General features: G+C 42.1%; 1 protein-coding gene across 3 annotated transcripts in view; it reads right to left on the minus strand.

Moving 5' to 3' along the window:
• The window catches only part of LOC129814978 (E3 ubiquitin-protein ligase RNF34-like), a 28,473-nt gene extending 13,267 nt beyond the window's left edge, over positions 1-15,206 (minus strand). For 2 of the 3 annotated variants that reach the window (XM_055868178.1, XM_055868197.1), the window contains exons 1-2: positions 15,008-15,206; positions 14,787-14,822 (exon numbers count right to left, since the gene is read on the minus strand). In XM_055868178.1, the coding sequence (XP_055724153.1) occupies positions 14,787-14,795 (9 nt within the window). In that variant the 5' untranslated portion in view covers positions 14,796-14,822; positions 15,008-15,206. The remainder of the gene's footprint in view (positions 1-14,786; positions 14,823-15,007) is intronic. The other variant, XM_055868187.1, reaches the window with a different exon arrangement.
• Between the last annotated feature and the right edge of the window lie 6,259 nt (positions 15,207-21,465).

Here is a 21,465-nt window from a genome sequence, read left to right on the forward strand (position 1 = left end):
TGTTAAGACTTGTATCGTTACTGTGTGAGCAGTGGGGTAATTTAACAGATATGACAGCCTTATGACCTAGTAGAGTAGGTGCACTTAGTGATATTAATGTGGTCCAAAAGACCATACAATGGATGTGACATATTTGCCTGATCAATGTTTACTGACTGCAACTGTCTACTCCAAGGCCTGAGACCCAAGATGGCATGATCCCTGGCACAGCTCCTTGGAGCATACTGGTGGGGGAGGAGAGGAGGAGGAAGAGGAGGGCAGGGAGAGAAAATGTCTTCTGTTACAGGGTCTGGGGAATCAATAACTGACATGAGCATACAGTATGTGGCTATGTCTGAGCTCAGTAGAGAATACAGTGAGCGTATGCTATATTTTACAAGATGAGGCCGCTGCTGTCCACAAATACAGTTCTACTCAGCCATGACCTGCCACAACACACAGCCCTGCTCTATGATCTCCCCTCTCTTCGCCTGCCTGCTTAGCCAGTCTGCAGTTATATAATCCAGGAGCTAAGTGCTATATGTGGAACTGACTGCACTGAGATGGAGATGGTCTTCCTAGAAATACAGTACAGTACAGCAATAAGTAGGTTGTGAAACAACATGATAAATGAAAATGTCATCCTGGCACGTTTTTGAATGAAGGTCAAATGTCAAAGTAGCTGATGTTTTTCTCAATACAATGTAGTCAATGGAAAAAGATGAGTGTCGCAGGGTTGAGTTTTTCTCAATACATTACAGGCAATGGAAATAGATGAGTGCCCTACTCATACATCTGACCAAGCATGCAATGGGGCATAAACCAGGCACACAGAAAGAGTGGTAAAAGATCCACTGTGACTTAGATAATCATCCTATCTTTGGACAGTTACTCAGTGGGCCATTACTACACCCTAGATTTAGCAGGAGGAGGCACAGTGGTATGGCCATGAAATCACTCACATCTGGCACAGCGCCAAAGGAAGAGCTTTCCCCTGTCACCTCAATTAGCATCTAGGAAGCTCTGCAGGGAGGGACTGACAAAACATACAATAGATAACTGCAAAGAGTTACAGTAAAATGCACTACTTTGTTACAAATATATACACTTCTTTGAGCTTATTAATATCTAATCTACATGAAGATTAAATATTACGTATTACTATAGCATACCTGGTTGTGGGCAGTTTTAAGGGGTTTAGGGCCCCTAACTTGCACTTGTCATACCAGACTTTTTGACAGTGACGCAAACAGTCAATCTGCTGATGCGCTGGACCTGCTGAGGAGCGCTGTGCTTTTTTAAAAGGTTTTTTATTTTTTTTTGAAAACTCTGTTTATTACGTTTTACACACACAGACAAGACAAAGCAATATAAATAATATACTCAACTAGAAAAAATACAAATAATACATAAAAAAAAAAAGCTTTAAAGATACCATACTTTAGACAAGTTAAACACACCAGGCAGAAGGCTACAAAGGTTAAAGGGCAATCTATACTATAGGGACAGAGCAAACACCTCACCATTGTTCCTGTAAACAGTCAAGGGATGGGGTGGAGAAATGCAACCACTCACAGACAGTCAAGGCCACAGACCAACCATCCACTGGACCAAAAATAAAAAGTTTACAATGCTTTAAAATAAAAAATGAATAATAATAATTTTATGTAGGCGTGAACAAAATAAAAAAATAAAAATAACTGGGAAAAACAAGCTCACACCTTAGTCTCTGCCCGGGCAAGATGAACAAGGCATCCGCAGGTCACAATCAAAAAGCACATCAACCTTAATGTCCCCCACCCCCACCCCAGAAAAAACACAGAGAAATGCTCATCCAACCCCTAAGTCACAGGGGGGTCAAATACAGACTTATTTTGGTTTTAATAGGAATGCCATCAGAGGATGGACTGTTTAAAGTAAGACCGGAATGGAGCCCAAGCCTCATTAAACAGTTTGGGGTTCCCACGTGAATTGAATTTATTGAATTGAATTGAATTTTTTCTAGTTTCAGAGAGCACAACACATCTCTCACCCAATATTTGTAAGATGGGGGAGCTGCCATCTTCCAGTTCTGTAGTATTAGCCGTCTAGCTAAAAGAGTTATATAAGCAACAGTGTCCGACTGGATTCTTGACAGGGGGGTACCTATGGGCAGTACTCCAAAAAGGGCTGTAAGGGGAGAGGGATCTATAACAGTGTCATATATATCAGAGAAACATTTAAATATTAATTCCCAGAAACCTGACAGTTTATGACAGCCCCAGAACATATGCAACAGTGTGGCTGGTTCAATTTTACATCTGACACAGGTAGGATCAAAATCAGAGAATATTCTTCCAAGTCTGGCCCCAGACCAGTGGATACGGTGAACCACCTTGAATTGAATGAGGCTGTGTCTAGTGCTAAAAGAGGACGAATGCACCCTGCGCAGCACAGATTCCCAGGTGTCTTCCCCAAGTTCCTCCCCCAAATCCTTTTCCCATCGAGTCTTTAAAGGCACCAATGAAGGGTTCTGTAAGTCATGAATGATTGCATATACATCTGAAATTGCGCCCCTAGGAAGCTTGTTCAGCTCCAGGATGCTCTCTATAGCTGTATTCGCAGGCCTATGGGGAAATTCAGGTGTGTTAGCTCTGACAAAGTTCCTAGTCTGGAGATAGCGGAAAAAGTGGGATTGGGGGAGGTTGAACCTTTCCTGTAGCTGAGCAAAAGAGGCAAATGTATCATCAAAGAATAATTGGGCTAGTGAGGAGAGGCCTAGTGAGTGGCAGATGCTAAAAGCCCCATCATTCAAAGATGGAGGAAATAAAATGTTCTGATTGATTGGGCCTGATAGAGAAAAGCCTCGGAGGCCAAAGGCTAAATGGAACTGATTCCAAATTTTAAGAGACTGCTTTACAATTGGGTTGACACACCCTTTGCCTAGGGACACTGGGAGAGACGAGCACAACACAGAAGAAAGTGCAGCAGGTTTACACGATTCAGACTCCATCTGGACCCAGAGTGGTCTAGGGCCAGTAGGATCAGTCTGCAGCCAGTACAGAAGGGCTCTGAAATTTGCAGCCCAATAGTATGTCTGAAAATTTGGTAGAGCTAAACCCCCCAATGACTTAGGCTTCTGTAAATGTTTTCTACCAATCCGTGGTACCTTGCCACCCCAAATAAAATGCATGAATGTTTGATCCAGTGAAATAAAAAAAGATTTTGGAATAAAAATGGGTAAACATTGAAATAAATATAGAAATTTGGGCAACACAATCATTTTAATGACATTAATCCTTCCGATAAGAGAAAGAGGTAGCGAATTCCAAAAAGTAAAAGATTGTTTCAAACTGTCTGCTAGAGCAACCAAGTTTTCCTGAAACAGATTTGAATATTTCCTTGTCACTTTAACTCCCAAGTAGGTGAATTGATCCCGGACAATCCTAAACTGAGAACTTGTAAAAGAGCACTTTAAAGCAGCCTTGTTTACAGGAAAAAGCTCACTCTTGCCTAGATTCAGCTTGTACCCTGAGATTGATCCAAACCTTTTAAGAACAAATAAGGTGCGTGGCAATGAGGTATCAGGGTTAGAGATAAACAAAAGGAGGTCATCCGCATATAGCGAGACTTTCTGCTCTGAGCCCGTCCTGATTATTCCTTGAATGGCATCATTAGAGCGTAGTGCAATGGCGAGAGGTTCAATTGCCAAAGCAAACAACAAGGTGGAGAGTGGACAGCCCTGCCTGGATCCGCGGTGCAAGGGAAAATAGTCAGAGGACAAGTTGTTAGTCCGTACCGAAGCCATGGGGGAAAAATAAAGAATCTTTATCCACGCAATGAATTTGGGGCCAAAGCCAAATCTATAAAGGGTAGCTGTTAGGTAAGGGGGGGGGGATTGGAGGGACGCCATGTGCGACTGACGTGTTTTCCGTTTGCTCCCGTGGTATTTTTAAAGTTTATATGAATTTTGCAGCAGAACCGTATTTATTTTCATATATTATTTTGGTGATCTCTTCCCGTAAAAACCAAGACTACTTTACTTCCAAATGTCAGCATGTCGACAAAACATAAGGCCAAAAGCATGACTTTGAGAAAACCCGGCCTACAAGACACACTCTCATCACCGCCCTCTCCTGAGCCTGACGGCCCGGGGACTGACACTTTACCCGGGGGGGCGGCTTGGCCTGGCGGTGCTGAAATGAACATTCTCGAGGCCATCAAACTACTACGCTCTGAGATAGTTGAAATGAAAACGGAGGTGGTTGCTACGATTGAGGCCCGAATAAAGGAGGTTTCTGATACTTTAAAAGCAGATCTAACCATCCTGCGGAACGAGACGGTGCCAGCAATCACATCACTCAAAACAACAATGGCGTCGCACACTACAACGATTGCAGCACTGGAGACCTCCGCTACAAATGTCTCCGACTTAACTACATCCCTGGAGGCTGACGTGAAACGCCTAGCTGCGGATTTGAAAACGGTGAAGGAGAGCTGTGTAAGTTTAGAGGGATTCTCTCGCCACAATAACCTGAGACTTGTATCAGTCCCAGAGTCAGCAGAAATGCCTCGCGCCACGGATTTCGTTTCTGGGCTGCTGAAGGATGTTCTTGCCTTAGATGAAAAGCCCCTGATTGATCGTGCCCACCGGTCGCTGCGCCCAAAGCCCCGGGATGGGGAGAGGCCCCGTGACATAATTCTTCGAGTGCACTTTTTCCATGAGAAGATGGAGATTCTCCGACGAGCCCGCAATACCACTCTGAGCTTGCAAGGTCAGAGCTTCTCCATCTACCAGGACTACTCCCCCACTGTTTCCAGGCAGTGCGCAGCTTTCGGACAGGCCAAACGACTACTTTGGGACCATCCAGGTGTGAAGTACGGACTGCGATTCCCGGCCCGTTTATGGCTCATCTCATGATGGTAAAGACTACACATTTGAATCTCCTGATGAGGCTCTCTCTCACATTCAACGTCACATCAAGAAGTCTTGAACTTGCTCATAGTTCAGCAACTGTTGCTTGCGAACTGTGGATAGTAAGTAACCCACCTGTGATACAATTATGTTTAGCTACAACATGCTAATTTTGTATAGTTGGGAAGTTGGCGAACCCATTCAGGCTTATTTGATGTGATCTAATGTTTTGATCATCTAGTGTGCTTGCCTTACAAGCATTCAGTAATTTTAATTCCATTGTATTGAGGTTTTACTTTACTCCTGTGTTTCTAGGCTGTCTTGCTCACCTATTCAGTTTGTTTACATAGTGTCTCAGTGACTCAAAATATTCTTGGTTATTTGTTTACTGCATCCGTTTGCATTGACCCAGTAAACAGTAAATGCTTCCCGAGGCGACACGTTTTTTGGGGTCTTCACTTAAATTTGAAAAGTTCTGAGCGCCATTTATGCCCAGCAAGCGTTCAACGTTGCGCACACGTAGTTTTTTGGTCTTGGTTGTAAGCTGTCTCAACATTCAACTAGTCAACTATTATAATAATCATAATTATTATTATTTTTGATTGTCTTACTACGATTTCCTTACTTCAAATTAGGTTTTCGGCTGAGAACTTTTATACATTTTATTTATTGTCTTTATTCTCTCTCTCAAATGCCTGTTATAAGACTGGGAATATAATTATATACATCTACAAGTGGTGCTTTTGTAATTTCGTCTGCACAAGGGATTCACTTTTATTTTTTTTATTTAAAAAATGATTATCTCTTTTTGCTGTTTGATCCACTAACAAAACGCGACTTTAAAGAGCGGGACTGTGGGTTTAGGTTTAAGACCGCACTCTCACAGACATACTGTGCGAAGAGAACATGTTCTATTTAGGCTTGTACCTCGTTTGGGGAGGTATTGTCTGGGATGGGGGGAGGGGGTGGGGTTGAATTGTTCAGTTCTAATGTTGTCATTCTGTCTTTTTCATTTTTTTTCTGTACTTTTTCCAAACATCTACCACCGTACATTATTACTCTGAGACAAGTTATTCTGGGGTTTTTGGGCGCTCATTGCTTTTCCATTCTATGCTCTAATGGACAGGGATGTATAACGGGAATGCCCAGAGGGGCCGAAACAATGCGATCAAGTACATTTCGTGGAACATCAAAGGGGTTAATAACCCAGTGAAGCGTAAGAGGGTGTTGACACACTTAAAGGGTTTGAATGTAAATGTTGCATTTCTACAAGAGACTCACTTGAGGACTGGTGAGCACTTTAGGATGCGTAGGGACTGGGTTGGTCAAGTGTTCCACTCTAACTTTCATAGTAAATCAAGAGTGGCTGCCATTTTGGTTGATAAAGCTACTCCCTTTGTAGCTTCTGAGGTTATCGCTGATCCTAAGGGACGATACGTCATAGTAACCGGTAAACTGTTTTCTACCCCTCTTGTTTTGGCTAGTGTTTATGCTCCCAATTGGGATGACACAAGTTTAATTTCTTCCTTTTTGTCTGCTATACCCAATTTAGATTCTCATTTGTTGATTTTAGGGGGGGATTTCAACTGCAAAATGTCCCCAGTTCTTGACAAGTCCTCACGAACAACTACAGGCCCATCTAAATGTGTCCTACTTATTCAAGCCTTTCTTCAGAAATATGCCATGTTTGAGGCCTGGCGTTTCCTACATCCTACAGATAGACAGTATTCCTTTTATTCTCATGTTCATCAAACATACTCCCGGATTGATTACTTCTTTTTGGACAAAAAACTTCTGCCTAACCTTCGGCAGTGTACTTACAAGAGTATTGTTATTTCTGACCATTCACCATTAGTGCTTGAACTAAAGTTTCCCCAGCGACCTCCTATGGCGTCTTAACCCCATTTTACTCTCAGATAAGGAGTTTGTCAATTTCATTTCTTCTGAAATCACCTTATTCCTAGAAACTAATTCAACACCAGGTATGTCCTGCTCTACCATATGGGAGTCTCTCAAAGCATACCTACGTGGCCAAATTATTTCTTATACAGCCAACCAAAACAGAGTTCGCTCTCAGCGACTTCGGGACCTGAGCGAATCCATAGCCACATTGGATGAGAAGTATGCTACGGTTCCTTCCTCTGATCTGCATAAAGAGCGCCAAATACTCCAATCTGAATTTGATGAGCTTTCTACCAGGCAAGCTGAACAGTTACTCTTGCAAACACGGTACAGAGTGTATGAACAAGGCGACAAGGCCAGTAAACTCCTTGCACATCAGATCCGTAAATCTGAGGCCTCACGTTTAATCCCACAAATAAGGACCCCGTCTGGTGCCACCACAGTTATACATAAAGAGAACAATGATCAATTCAAACAATTTTACTCTGCGCTATACACCTCGGAATCCCCTCAAAACCCTTTGCTGATTGATTCCTTCTTTAATGGCCTGAATATGCCTTCAATTGATACAGACACCCATGACTGTCTAGAATAAGAATTTACACCTGAGGAGATTGCAACAGCAGTGTCCGCAATGAAAAGTGGTAAATCACCGGGTCCGGATGGTTTTCCAACCGAATTTTACAGGACGTTTTCTGGTCTGCTTAGCCCATTCTTGTCTCGACTATTTGCAGAGTGCCTTAATACCTCAAAGCTACCGCCTAGTCTTTATCAGGCTTCAATTTCATTACTATTAAAGAAAAACAAAGACCCCCTGGAATGTGGATCCTATCGCTCAATCTCGCTTTTAAACTGTGATTACAAAATCCTAGCCAAGCTTTTAGCCATCCGTATGGAAGGCTCGCTGCACCAAGTAATACACTTTGACCAGACTGGCTTTGTGAGAAATAGGCATTTGTTTTTCAATATTAGGCGCCTTATGAATATACTGTACTCCCTAGCGTCGGAGGACCCAGAGGTGGTGGTCTCACTTGATGCAGAAAAAGCGTTTGACCGCGTTGAGTGGGATTACCTAACAGTTAAAACTTTTTTTTGACCATTGACTTCTATTATTCTTTTTGGCAGAATATATGACCGTGTAAAGCCTTGTTTATACCAGGTGCTAACATGCGTTCCTTTTTCTGATCTTGTCCACATTTTAATTGTGCCCAGATTTGAAGAAATATCAAATAAAATTGTATTAGTCACATGCGTCGAATACAACAGGTTACAGTGAAATGCTTATTTACGAGCCCCTAACCAACAATGCAGTTAAAAACAAATATGAATAAGAAATAAAAGTAACAAGTAATTAAAGAGTGGGTCTAGGGTTTCTGGGATAATGGTGTTGTGAGCCATGACCAGCCTTTCAAAGTACGTCCTGGTAATCCGTCTGGCCCTGCGACCTTGTGAATGTTGACCTGTTTAAAGGTCTTACTCACATCGGCGGTGGACAGCGTGATCACACAGTCTTCCAGAACAGCTGGTGCTCTCATGCATTTTTCAGTGTTATTTGCCTCGAAGCGAGCATAGAAGTAGTTTAGCTCGTCTGGTAGGTTCGTGTCACTGGGCAGCTCTCGGCTGTTCTTCCCTTGGTAGTCTGTAATGGTTTGCAAGCCCTGCCACATCCGACAAGCGTCAGAGCCGGTGTAGTACGATTCGATCTTAGTCCTGTATTGATGCTTTGCCTGTTTGATGGTTCGTTGAAGGGCATAGTGGGATTTCTTAAGCTTCCGGGTTAGATTCCCGCTCCTTGAAAGCAGCAGCTCTAGTCTTTAGCTCAGTGCGGATGTTGCCTGTAATCCATGGCTTCTGGTTGGGGTATGTATGTATGTACGGTCACTGTGGGGACGACGTCATTGATGCACTTATTGATGAAGCCAATGACTGATGTGGTGTACTCCTAATGCCATCAGAGGAATCCCAGGAACATTTTCCAGTCTGTGCTAGCAAAACAGTCCTATAGCTTAGCATTTGCTTCATCTGACCACTTTTTTATTGATCTAGTCACTGGTGCTTCCTGCTTAAATGTTTGCTTGTAAGCAGGAATCAGGAGGATAGAATTATGGTCAGATTTGCGAAATGGAAGGGGAGCTTTGTATGCGTCTCTGTGTGTGGAGTATAAGTGGTCCAGAGTTAGTTTTTTCCCTCTGGTTGCACATTTAACATGCTGATAGAAATTTGGTAGGACGGATTTAAGTTTCCCTGCATTAAAGTCGCCAGCTAGTAGGAGCGCCACCTCTGGGTGAGCGTTTTGATGTTTGCTTACAGCTCATTCAGTGCGGTCTTAGTGCCAGCATCAGCCTGTAGTAGTATGTAGACAGCTATAAAAAATACAGATGAATTCTCTCTCGGTAGATAGTATGGTCTACAGCTTATCATGAGATACTCTACCTCAGGTGAGCAAAACCTCAAGACTTCCCTAGATATCGTGCACCAGCTGTTATTTACAAAAATACATAGTCCGCCGCACCTTGTCTCACCAGACGCCGCTGTTCTATTCTGCCGAGATGATAATTCCACCGTTCAGCCACGACTCCGTGAAGCATAAGATATTACAGTTTTGAATGTGCTGTTGATAGTTTAATCTTCCGCTTGGTCATCAATTTTATTTTCCAAAGTTTTCACGTTTTCTATTTGAATGGAAGGAAGTGGGGGTTAATTCGATTGCCTACGAATTCTCAGAAGGCTGCCCACCCTCTGGACCCTTTTTCTACGCCTTCTCTTCACGCAAATTACAGGGATCTGGGCCTGTTCCCGGGAAGGTAGTATATCATTCACGTCATGCTCGACGGATTTGTTAAAGGAAAAAAACTATTCTGCCAGTGCGTGGTGAGTAATCGCAGTTCTGATGTCCAGAAGTTATTTATTTTCGATCATAACAGACTGCAGCAGCAAAGTTATGTACAAAATAAGTTATAAGTAAAATAAGTAAAATAAATTACAAACAATGCAAATAAACAAACAAAAATAACCCAACTGGTTAGGAATACGTAAAACGTCAGCCTTGTTCTCTGGCGCCATCTTGTACAATGTCTACACATGGTATTAAAATGAGTTTCATATCCATCTACTGTGTCCACATTGTGACCAGATTTCCTGGTCCCTCACTGTATGCCAATTATTTAACAACTATATTTTCAAAATCATATATATTTTTTTTAAGACATATTAATGCCATAAGTCAATTGTGCCACCTGTCAATGATTTAAGTAGGCTTTTAACCGCTAGCCTACCTGCCACCCCACCAAAACAACAGACCCTATCCCAGTGTCCCTAGCCTTCACTCTTCCAGCCACGACTCCAATCCCATCATTAAGTTAGCAGACGACGTGATGGTGGTAGGCCTGATCACGACAACATTGAGACTGCCTATTGGAAAGAGGTCAGAGACCTGGCACCACAACAACCTTTCCTACAACGTCAGCAAGACAAAAGAGCTGATCGTGGACTACAGTAAACGGAGGGCCAAGCACGCCACAATTCACATCGTCGGAGCTGTAGTGGATCCGGTGTAGAGCTTCAAGTTCCTCGGTTTCCACATCACTAAGGACCTATCATGGTCCAAACGCACCAACATAGTCGTGAAGAGGGCATGACAACACCACTTCCCCCTGGGATAATGAACAAATTTGACATGGGCCCTTAGATCCTCTAAAAGTTATACAGCTGCACCATTGAGAGCATCTTAACTGGCTGCATCACCGCTTGGTATGGAAACTGCTTGGCATCCGACCATAAGGCGCAACAGAGGGTAGTGCATACAGCCCAGTACATCACTGGGGCCGAGCTCTCTGCCACCCAGGACCTCTATACCAGGCGATGTCAGAGGAAAACTTGTCAAAGACTGTTCTCTCTGCTACCATTTGGCAAGTGGTACCGGAGCGCCAAGTCTGGGACCAAAGTCTCCACGACAGCTTCTACCCCCAAACCATAAGACTGCTGAACAGTTAATCAAATGGTTACCCACCCACACACACACACACTTTCACACTCTTCGTATACACTGCTGCTACTCTGTTTATTATCTATCCTGATAGCCTAGTCACTTTGACCCCTACCTACATGACATTTACATATTACATTAATACCTCAACTATCTCATACCCCTGCACATTGACTCGGTACGGGTACTCCTTTTATATAGCCTCGCTAATGTTATTTTAATTGTGTTACTATTTCCTCTTTTTATTTAGCTAATTTTTCTTACTTTTTAACTCTGCGTTGTTGGGAAAAGGTTGTAAGTAAGCATTTCCCAGTAAATTCTACACTTCAATGATTTGATGATCAATTTAGTTTGGTGATCCTCTCTTCCCTCCCTCTTCTCCACCCCATCATTTCCTCACTGGAGAGTATTGCTTCAGTAGCTTCAGGGGGAGTTGCCATTCGCATAGTGAAGCGTGCAGTCAGCTGGCAGCCTGCACTAGACTTCATCTCCATTGAGATCAGGAAGTAAAACTGACAGACAAATCGAGTTGATTCAATCAATCTCTTGCTGCTTTTGTCAGGGAAGGCACAGCAAATCACAATGTATGAATATGTGCTGTTCAAAAGACTGCATTCAAACATGACAATGATAACTGATGGAGCTTAGAAATGATGGCGCTTAGAAATGATGGCAAATGTCCTGTGCATCATACATTTGTACCTTTAAAGCCTTACCTTTGGGGTAGAAGAGGATAGCTCCAACTAATAAAAAAAGAGCAATTTTGGGTTGCAGGCAATAAAACCAAAACGATGTGTCTGCTCAGGAGATAATCCTGATATTAAAATATGACTGGCATATTTAATAACAACCGCCACGGAAACTGCTACCTTTCTATCACATTTAACTCCAACAGACCATAGCTCCTAATATCAGAGTTCCAAATCCATTTTGGAATTCAGAACAGGGTCATGCCAGTCAACCTATCCTGAATTCTCGTGCAAATTCTCTCATTCTCTTGCACAACAAAACAATATGCCCCAATGAGCAACAGTCCCCATGACTGACAATTCAGTGGAACTCAAGAGAAGTCATGTCGAATAACAGGATCCTTATGACAATGCAGTATCAATGAATTAGATGAAAAACATATGGTACAACTGACAAAAACGGTTCATGTGTGGTTCTAAACATATTACAGCCATCATCCTTCATTTCTCACGAGCTGAAAAGCTGCTTTTCAAAATAAACCAGATTAGTCAATACAACGCCACAGCCATCTCTCTGGGGCAAATGATGCTTTGTCATGATCAGACAGAAGACCAGATGAACTTTCACCTGCACTGAGACAACAAACTGATTTAGGCCCCCCACAATACATCACTATTCAAATACTAGGGAAGCAGATGAAGGAAAAGATTGAGTACTTGAAGATATAGATGTTACAAACATGTTTATGATCGACCTCTGAACCATCATAGCCAACTTACAGTGTCTTCAGAAAGTATTCAGACCCCTTTTTCCACATTGTGTTACGTTATAGCCTTATTCTAAAATTTATGAAATCGTTTCCCCCCTCAAACTACACACAATACCAAATAATGACAAAGCAAAAACAGATTAAGAAATGTATAAAAAAAGAAAATATCACACTTACATAAGTATTTCAGACCCTTTACTCAGCACTTTGAAGCACCTTTGGTAGCGATTACAGCCTCAAGTCTTTTTGTCTCTGATGCTACAAGCTTGGCACACGTGTATTTGGGGAGTTTCTCAAATTCTTCTCTGCAGATCCTCTCAAACTCTGTCAGGTTGGATGAGGAGCGTCGCTGCACAGCTATTTTCAGGTCTCTCCAGAGATGTTCGATCGGCTTCAAGTCCGGGCTCTGGCTGGGCCACTCAAGGACATTCAGAGACTTGTCCCAAAGCCACTCCTGCGCTGTCTTGGCGGTGTGCTTAGGGTCGTTGTCCTGTTGGAAGGTGAACCTTTGCCCCAGTCTCAGGCCCTGAGCACTCTGGAGCAGGTTTTAAACAAGGATCTCTCTGTACTTTGCTCCGTTCATCTTTCCCTTGATCCTGACGAGTCTCCCAGTCCCTGCCACTGCAAGAAATCCCCAAAGCATGATGCTGCCACCACCATGCTTCACTGTAGGTGCCAGGTGTCCTCCAGACATGATGCTTGGCATTCAGGCCAAAGTGTGCAGTCTTGGTTTCACCAGACAATCTTGTTTCTCATGGTTTGAGAGTCCTTTAGGTGCTTTTTGGCAAACTCCACGCCAGCTGTCATGTGCCTTTTAGTGAGCAGTGGCTTCCATCGGGCCACTCTACCATAAATGCCTGATTGATGGAGTGCTGCAGAGATGGTTGTCCTTCTGGAAGTTTCTTACATCTCCACACAGGAACTCTGGAGCTCTGTCAGAGTGACCATTGGATTCTTGGTCACCTCCCTGACCAAGGCCCTTCTCCCCCGATTTCTCAGTTTGGCTGGACGGCCAGCTCTAGGAAGTCTTGGTGGTTCCAAACTTCTTCCATTTAAGAATGATGGAGGCCACTGTGTTCTTGGGGACATTCAATGTTGCAGAAATGTTTTGGTACCCTTCCCCAGATCTGTGCTGCGACACAATCCTGTCTCAGAGCTCTATGGACAATTCCTTCGACCTCATGGCTTGTTTATTTTGCTCTGCCATGCACTGTCAACTGTGGGACCTTCTATAAACATGTGTGTGCCTTGCCAAGTCATGTCCAATCAATTGAATTCACCACAGGTGGATTCCAATCAAGTTGTAGAAACATCTCAAGGATGACCAATGGAAACAGGATGCACCTGAGCTCAATTTCGAGTCTCATAGCAAAGGGTCTGAATACTTATGTAAATATGGTATTTCTGTTTTTTATTTGTAAGACATTTGCAAAAACATTTTTTTCTTTGTCATTATGGGTGGGGTGTGTTGGGTAGATTGATTAGGAATATTTTGTCAATCAATTTTAGAATAAGGTTGTTACATAAAAAAATGTGAAAATAGTGAAGGGTTTCTGAATACTTTCCGAATGCACTTTATGTATTCACAAATGTCTGATTTCAAACCAAATGTTATTCGTCACGTACACGTGTTTAGCAGATGTTATTGCGGGTGTAGCAAAATGATTGTGTTTCTAGCTCCGACAGTACAGTAATATCTAACAATTTTCACAACATATACCCAATACACACAAATCTGAGTAAAGGAATGGAATTAAGAATATATAAATATATGGACGAGCAATGTCAGAGCGCCATAGACTAAGATACAATAGAATACAGTATATACATATGAGATGACTAATGCAAAATATGTAAACATTATTCAAGTGATATGTTGACGTTGCATGGCACCTTGTGATACTATAGCAATTTGAAAGACTACTGCCTACTGCACAACATAACATTGATATGCTGGATCGGAGCCAAACATTGCCAGTGGAAATAATTGCTCAATTTAGAAGATCTTATCTATCGCCTACTCTAAACACTATTCTACACTGATACTCATTATTACAGTGTTGCAAGAAACAGGATTTAAGGGGTTAGGCTTTGTTAATTAAAATTAGGTAAACAACTTTCCATACTTCGGATACTCACACTGAAACAATGCTAGGGGGTTATTTATCATAATCATCCATCCTCATCCCCCTCTTCAACATCATCACCATTCCCCCCACCATGGTTGGTGTTCTTGCCTGTTCTAGCACTCCTGGTCAGTGATTAGTGAGTCCAAATACTAGGGACGGGGTATTATCAATAGACCAGACATCTCAAAATATTCCATCACTCGTTGACTGCAGTATACTGATCTCATTAAGGCAGATTAACGATGGGGGAAATGAATGGACATTGCACTGTGGTATAGTTCACTGCGAGGGAGATGCAAATTAGTGTCAGACTGAGGGCCAGAAAGAGCTCGTGACTATCATCATTTAATGTATCCATGCCATTGTAAATAGAACGCAATATAAATATTTCAACCCTGGAGAAAATATTCCAACCGGCAAAACACTACTGTCACTCACCTTATACATGTCTCCGTAAAATCAGAGTTTGCAACCCTTTAAAGCAAACAGACCAACAACAAAATTAATGTATTGTAATTGTATAACAATTAATAGGTTTGATTGACATTTTGTTACTATTTGTCGACGCACCGGATTTAAAAGTTGTAATATCGAATGCCAGCCAGCTGTGCAAAATATCACAACATAGATATATTGACATTGCAGTAGGCCTACCATACCTTCATTCTGACTCCCGGTTGTGGAATTTGTCGTATAATATTAGAATGATGACCATTGCAAGGACACAAGGAATCATACCATTACGTCTTCCTTTTCAGAAGCTCCCTGTGTACTTGTAGAATAGGCATAACGTAATGTACAAGTCACCCTCGACCAATCACGAAATAACCGGAGGTACGGTTATCTTTAGCAGCCAATCGCTTTTTCAATTGCCGCATAGTAGGCGTTCTGAGCAATGCGTAGGCACGCGCATGTCTTGACACGGGCAACCCGCCGTGCACTATCGATATTTAATTTAGATCATGTATATTTATGAAATACTGCTGCTGCAGCTTTTTTATTAAGATGTTGACTTGATTTTGTTTCGACAAGTTTTGGGGTGATAGTTAAAGTTACTGCATAGTACAGTGTTGAGTTGTAGCCCAGTAGGCTATGAACAAGCTGCCCATCCATCCATCACTTCACTTCACTGCACTACAACTAATTATAGAGCCTAGCTACTTCTGAATGTTCATTTGATTAGCCTATGATTATCACAAAAATAATACCTCTTATGGAAACAAATACAGTATCTACTATATTTTGCATGATTTTCATCTGATGGCTTGAATATTTATTATTTCACTAAATACAAAATCAGAACATCTAATCTCTGAGATCAATATGAGGCTATCCATCTGGCTCTACAAACTTCAAAGTGGGAGGGAAACAAACAAGTGTGTGTGTGTCAGGGTGATCAGAACTGCAAATGGCCCATAGGCCTGCAGACTGGGGGGGAGGAGAGACAGAGAGAGACTGAGTATACAAACACATTTCTAATAATGAGTTGCACCCACTATTGCCCTCGAAAGTGTTCCACAGGGATGCTGGCCCATGTTGACTCCAATGCTTCCCAGTTGTGTCAAGTCACTGAAGCTGGATGTCCTTTGTGGACCATTCTTGATACACATGGGAAACTGTTGAGAGTGAAAAACCCAGCAGCGTTGCAGTTCTTGACTCACTCAAACTGGTGTGCCTGGCTCCTACTACCATAACCTTTTGAAAGGCACTTAAATATTTTGTCTTCCCATTCCCCTTCTGAATGGCAGCGTTACAATTCTTGACATACTCAAACCAGTATGGCACCTACTACCATTGAAGTGACATCAATAAGGGATCATAGCTTTCACCTGGATTCACCTGGTCAGTCTATGTAATGGAAAGAGCAGGTGTTCCTAATGTTTTTTAGACTGAGTGTAGTGATGACAACACTAACAATACAAATAATACTACATACACAGAACTGTACCTGTTTTGCAGTATAACCCACATCCTGCAAAAAATCAACATTTTTCACATACTTCAGTAGAGGCAAAATATTTAGCCTCATGGGTAAATAGTTAGTCTTTCTGAATCAATCACTAGCCTGTCCCAAAATATTAGGGACATTTGTACCACAAATGTATACTGCCATCACAGTATTACATAATAATAGGCCTACAGTACATCCCACAGCCACCATCAGCGCAGTGTTGCCTGCAGTCTATTGCCTCCTGCTTATCAGTGCTTCCAGAGACATTTATTCCCACCTAATCACATTAAGTGATGGCAGTTGAGGTGAACAACGTGGCCTTTAAATGTTGCAGAATCCGCTTCGGAGCGGCAAACATTTGATTACAGGCTTGTAGATGATGAGGTGAATGGGATCAAATTACATTTAATACTGCAGTGTTGCCAATGGTTGGAGGTGGAAAAATAACTAGAATAGGCAAAGCCCCAACATTCCGCCTAACACACACACACACACACACACACACACACACACACACGCACACACACACACACACACACACACACACACACACACACACACACACACACACACACACACACACACACACACACACACACACACACACACACACACCCACAACCCCGAACCACCAACCTTAGCCTCAATCTTAACCCCTCACTCTAACCCTAACCCTAGTCCATATCCACATCCTGATTCAACCATTATCCTAACCCTATCCTCATACACAACCTTAACCCTACACTCAGTGAATGGGAATGCTGAGGAAAAGAGCCATGTAAGATTCATGTCTCACAATACAATACACTCTAATGGCCAGAAGGTGGCACTATATGCATGGTAAATGTTGTGAGAAAGCCTTTGGCACTAATAAAGTTTACTGAAACACGTGTGGGTAGTAGTTTGTTGAGTTTTGGTTCCTATGGGCCCAAGGTCTGACCCCTGGTAAATAAATACTCTGCTACTCTCCCAAGTCCACCGCTCTGACCTCCTGAAGGGTCTATAAAGAGTATAGCAACACAGTAGTAGGCCAAAATGTCTGCTTGAAAACACAAATCAAAATGAAGAGTATGTGTTTTTAGATCCTGACCCTCTTTGAGGTTTACCGTGAAGCGAGAAACAAGTACCTCTTCAGTTTCTGGGAAAGCGGATCCTGCTATTCATGCTGAGTATAAATAAAAACGTGGATGTAGCAACCGCAGATTTCCACTTTTTATCCTTCCCTAATATGGAAAACTCATGGATTTGAACATCTTGAAGATGGGACAGAAGTATGCTGAGTAGGATCATTGCCTCATGTATGAACTAGAAACCCCCACACACATCAAAGGTTTCACAGAGTTTACTGGAAAAAACACTGTTCCTAGGAAATGATACATTGTTCATCACCCAAACATCTCCAAAGTTTCGAAATCCTTTAAGCTGGAAGGGAAAATGAAATCATTGCAAGGATTAATTAACGTAATGGAGGAGATTTTATCAGATCTTGGAATTTCCCCTTGTTCAATCCTTTTCAGCTGTGTTTTATGGCCTGTTAGGTTAACAGAATGTGACCCCTTGATGGGGTCCAGATTAGGGATTTTCTTCTCCCCCAATGTGAGCTAGATCGTCTTTAATCAAACAGAATTCTGAAGCTGTGGAGGGAGACCCTGGGGAACAAACCCATCATCCGTTTCTCTTGCAAGAACCTAGAAATCTCTAGTTTAAATTAACAGTTTCGAATTAGATTTCAATGCGGGCGCGGACATTAACCCGAGCTTCATATCCACATCCCGTTTGATCCCTAACCCTAGCCTTATCCACAACCACAACCCTAACCCCAAATTGGTTTATTTAGTAAATATTTTCTTATCTCTATTTTCTTAGAACTGCGTTGTTGGTTAAGGGCTTGTAAGTAAGCATTTTATGGTAAGGTAGTACCTGTTGTTTTCAGCGCATGTGACAATTAAAATTGGATTTGATTTAAGACATTGTACTTACAGCAGAAACTCTAATCCTGACCTTGACCCTTTTGGGGCGGCAGGGTAGCCTAGTGGTTAGAGCGTTGGGCTAGTAACCGAAAGGTTGCAAGTTTAAATCCCCGAGCTAACAAGGTACAAATCTGTCATTCTGCCACTGAACAAGGCAGTTAACCCACTGTTCCTAGGCCGTCATTGAACATAAGAATTTGTTCTTAACTGACTTGCCTAGTTAAATAAAGGTAAAATAAAATAATTAAATTGGTAATACATTGTACCCTAATCCTAAACTCAGATATTACACTCAGTGAATGGGAATCGTGAGGAAAAGAGCCATGTAAATTATGCTCACAATACAATACACTTCAATGGCCATAATGTTGTGAGAATGCCTTTGGCACTTGTATGAGTAGCTGTTTGTTGAGTGTGGGTTCCTTTGGGGCTGTTTTGGACCAAAATGTTCAAATCTCAGCCAAAGGTCAGATCCCCTGCAAATAAATACTCCACCTCTCTCCCAAGTCCACCGCTCTGACCTCCTGAAGGGTTTTTAAAGAGTATAGCAACACAGTAGTTGGCCAAAACGCCTGCTAGCAAACACAAATCACATTGGAGAGTGTGTTTTTTTCTGTTCCTGATCCTCTTTGAGGTTTGCTGGGAAGCAAGAAACAAATCCCACGGAAATTTCTGGGAAAGCAGATCCTGTTATCCTTGCTGAGAACAAACAACTGTCCAGGAGACTTTAAAGAAGATGTCATTGAAATGTTTCTGTGTTATAATCCTTCCCCAATATGGAAAACCCTTGGATTTGAACATCTTGAAGATGGGAAAGAAGTCTGCTGAGTAGGATCCCCACCTCATCTCAAGGGTAGGACACCACTACCGTATGTCAGAGTACTGGAAAAACACTGTTACCAGGAAATGATATAGGGGTTATCACTAAAACATTTCCAAAGTTATGAAATCTTTGAAGGGAAAATTAAATCAAACAAAGATGAATGGATTTCAAATCAAAATCAAATTATATTAGTCACATGCGTCGAATACAACTGGTGTAGACCTTACAGTGAAATGCTTACTTACGAGCCCCCAACCAACAATGCAGTTTCAAAAAATATGGACAAGAATAAGAGATAAAACTAACAAGTAATTAAAGAGCAGCAGTAAAACAACAATAGCGAGACTATATACAGAGGGGTACCGGTACAGAGTCAATGTGCGGGGGCACCGGTTAGTTGAGATAGTATGTACATGTAGATAGAGTTATTGAAGTGACTATGCATAGATGACAACAACAGAGAGTAGCAGCGGTGTAAAGATGGGGGGGGTAGCCATTTGATTAGATGTTCAGGAGTCTTATGGCTTGGGGTTAGAAGCTGTTCAGCAGCATCTTGGACCTAGACTTGGCGCTCCGGTACCGCTTGCCGGGCGGTAGCAGAGAGAACAGTCTATGACTAGGGTGGCTGGAGTCTGGTATAGAGGTCCTGGACGGCAGGAAGCTTGGTACCGGAGCCAAGTCTAAAAGCTTTAATATTTAATCATTTTAGCCCCCCAAACTCATATTCATTATCAATAAGCACGTTGAATTTTCTAGACTGAAAAGATTGAATTGCCTCAACTTTCACACAGGTCTTTCTGTAAATTTGTTAATTTGACATGATTATTATTATCATTATTACTATTATTATTAGGAAAGAAATCCTTATAGTTAACATCATTCAGTGGAAATGGAGGAGACTGAAAAGCATATGCTTAAATATTTTGCTTCCTCTTTCAAAATATAATTTGGAGAATCATGGATGACTCCATCATTTGTAACGAGTTTCTGTAAATAATTTTTGGTAGCATTTCTATGTTGAAGATTCAAGAAAAATGTTGTGCACTTTATTTGTCACGCCCTGACCTTTGGGGGGGGGGGGTACTGTCACACCCTGACCAGAGAGCCCTTGGTTCTCAGGGCGTGACTAGGGGGTGATCTAGTATATCTATTTCTATGTTGGTGCTAATGTGGTTCCCAATTAGAGGCAGCTGTTTATCGTTGCCTCTGATTGGGGATCATATTTAGGTAGCTATTTCCCCACCTGTGTTTTGTGGGATGTTGATTGTTTGTTATTGTGTTTGGGCACTACGTCCTCACGGTATTTGTACGTTTTGTTATTTTGGTTTTGTTAGTTTTACTTAAGTAAATATTTGGAACTATACTCACGCTGCACCTTGGTCCGCTCATTTCCAAGATCGTGACATTATTTACCATTTTCCATCTATTTGCTTTTTTTTGGTAATACATTACACTTGATCGTTCTTGAATAAGTACCTCCAATTATTTTTGTTTTTCCTCTAACCTATTTTGTGCCTCTTGTACAGTTTCCATTGCCATCTACCTGCGCTGTTACTTCCTCTATTTGCTTTATTAGTCTCATCTCTTTTGACCTAAACTGCTTTTGTTTTATTGATGAGTATTATTTTCAATCAAACAGCATTCTGAAGTAAAGCTCTGCTACCTGACCTGAGACCCACGGTCCCGACCTTATACATCGGGTTAGAGCTCGGGCTTGGGCTTAATTCATGCCCGTGCAGAGCTCTATTTTGAAGCTGTGGATGGAGACCCTGGGGAACAACCCCATCATCTGCCTCTCTTGTTCCTGTCAGCATAGTTATCCTGGAGCCATGGGAAAACTGAGATTGAGTAAAGAGGTGAAACTAACATTACACTCTCACATACACACACATAAATACACATAAATACATACACTTGCAGGCACTCAAATGTGTATATACACTGCTCAAAAAAATAAAGGGAACACTTAAACAACACATTGTAACTCCAAGTCAATCATACTTCTGTGAAATCAAACTGTCCACTTAGAAAGCAACACTGATTGACAATAAATTTTACATGCTGTTGTGCAAATGGAATAGACAAAAGGTGGAAATTATAGGCAATTAGCAAGACACCCCCAATAAAGGACTGATTCTGCAGGTGGTGACCACAGACCACTTCTCAGTTCCTATGCTTCCTGGCTGATGTTTTGGTCACTTTTGAATGCTGGCGGTGCTCTCACTCTAGTGGCAGCATGAGACAGAGTCTACAACCCACACAAGTGGCTCAGGTAGTGCAGCTCATCCAGGATGGCACATCAATGCGAGCTGTGGCAAGAAGGTTTGCTGTGTCTGTCAGTGTAGTGTCCAGAGCATGGAGGCGCTACCAGGA

The sequence above is a fragment of the Salvelinus fontinalis genome, chromosome 2, assembly GCF_029448725.1.
Source record: "Salvelinus fontinalis isolate EN_2023a chromosome 2, ASM2944872v1, whole genome shotgun sequence".
NCBI classification, from domain to species: domain Eukaryota; kingdom Metazoa; phylum Chordata; class Actinopteri; order Salmoniformes; family Salmonidae; genus Salvelinus; species Salvelinus fontinalis.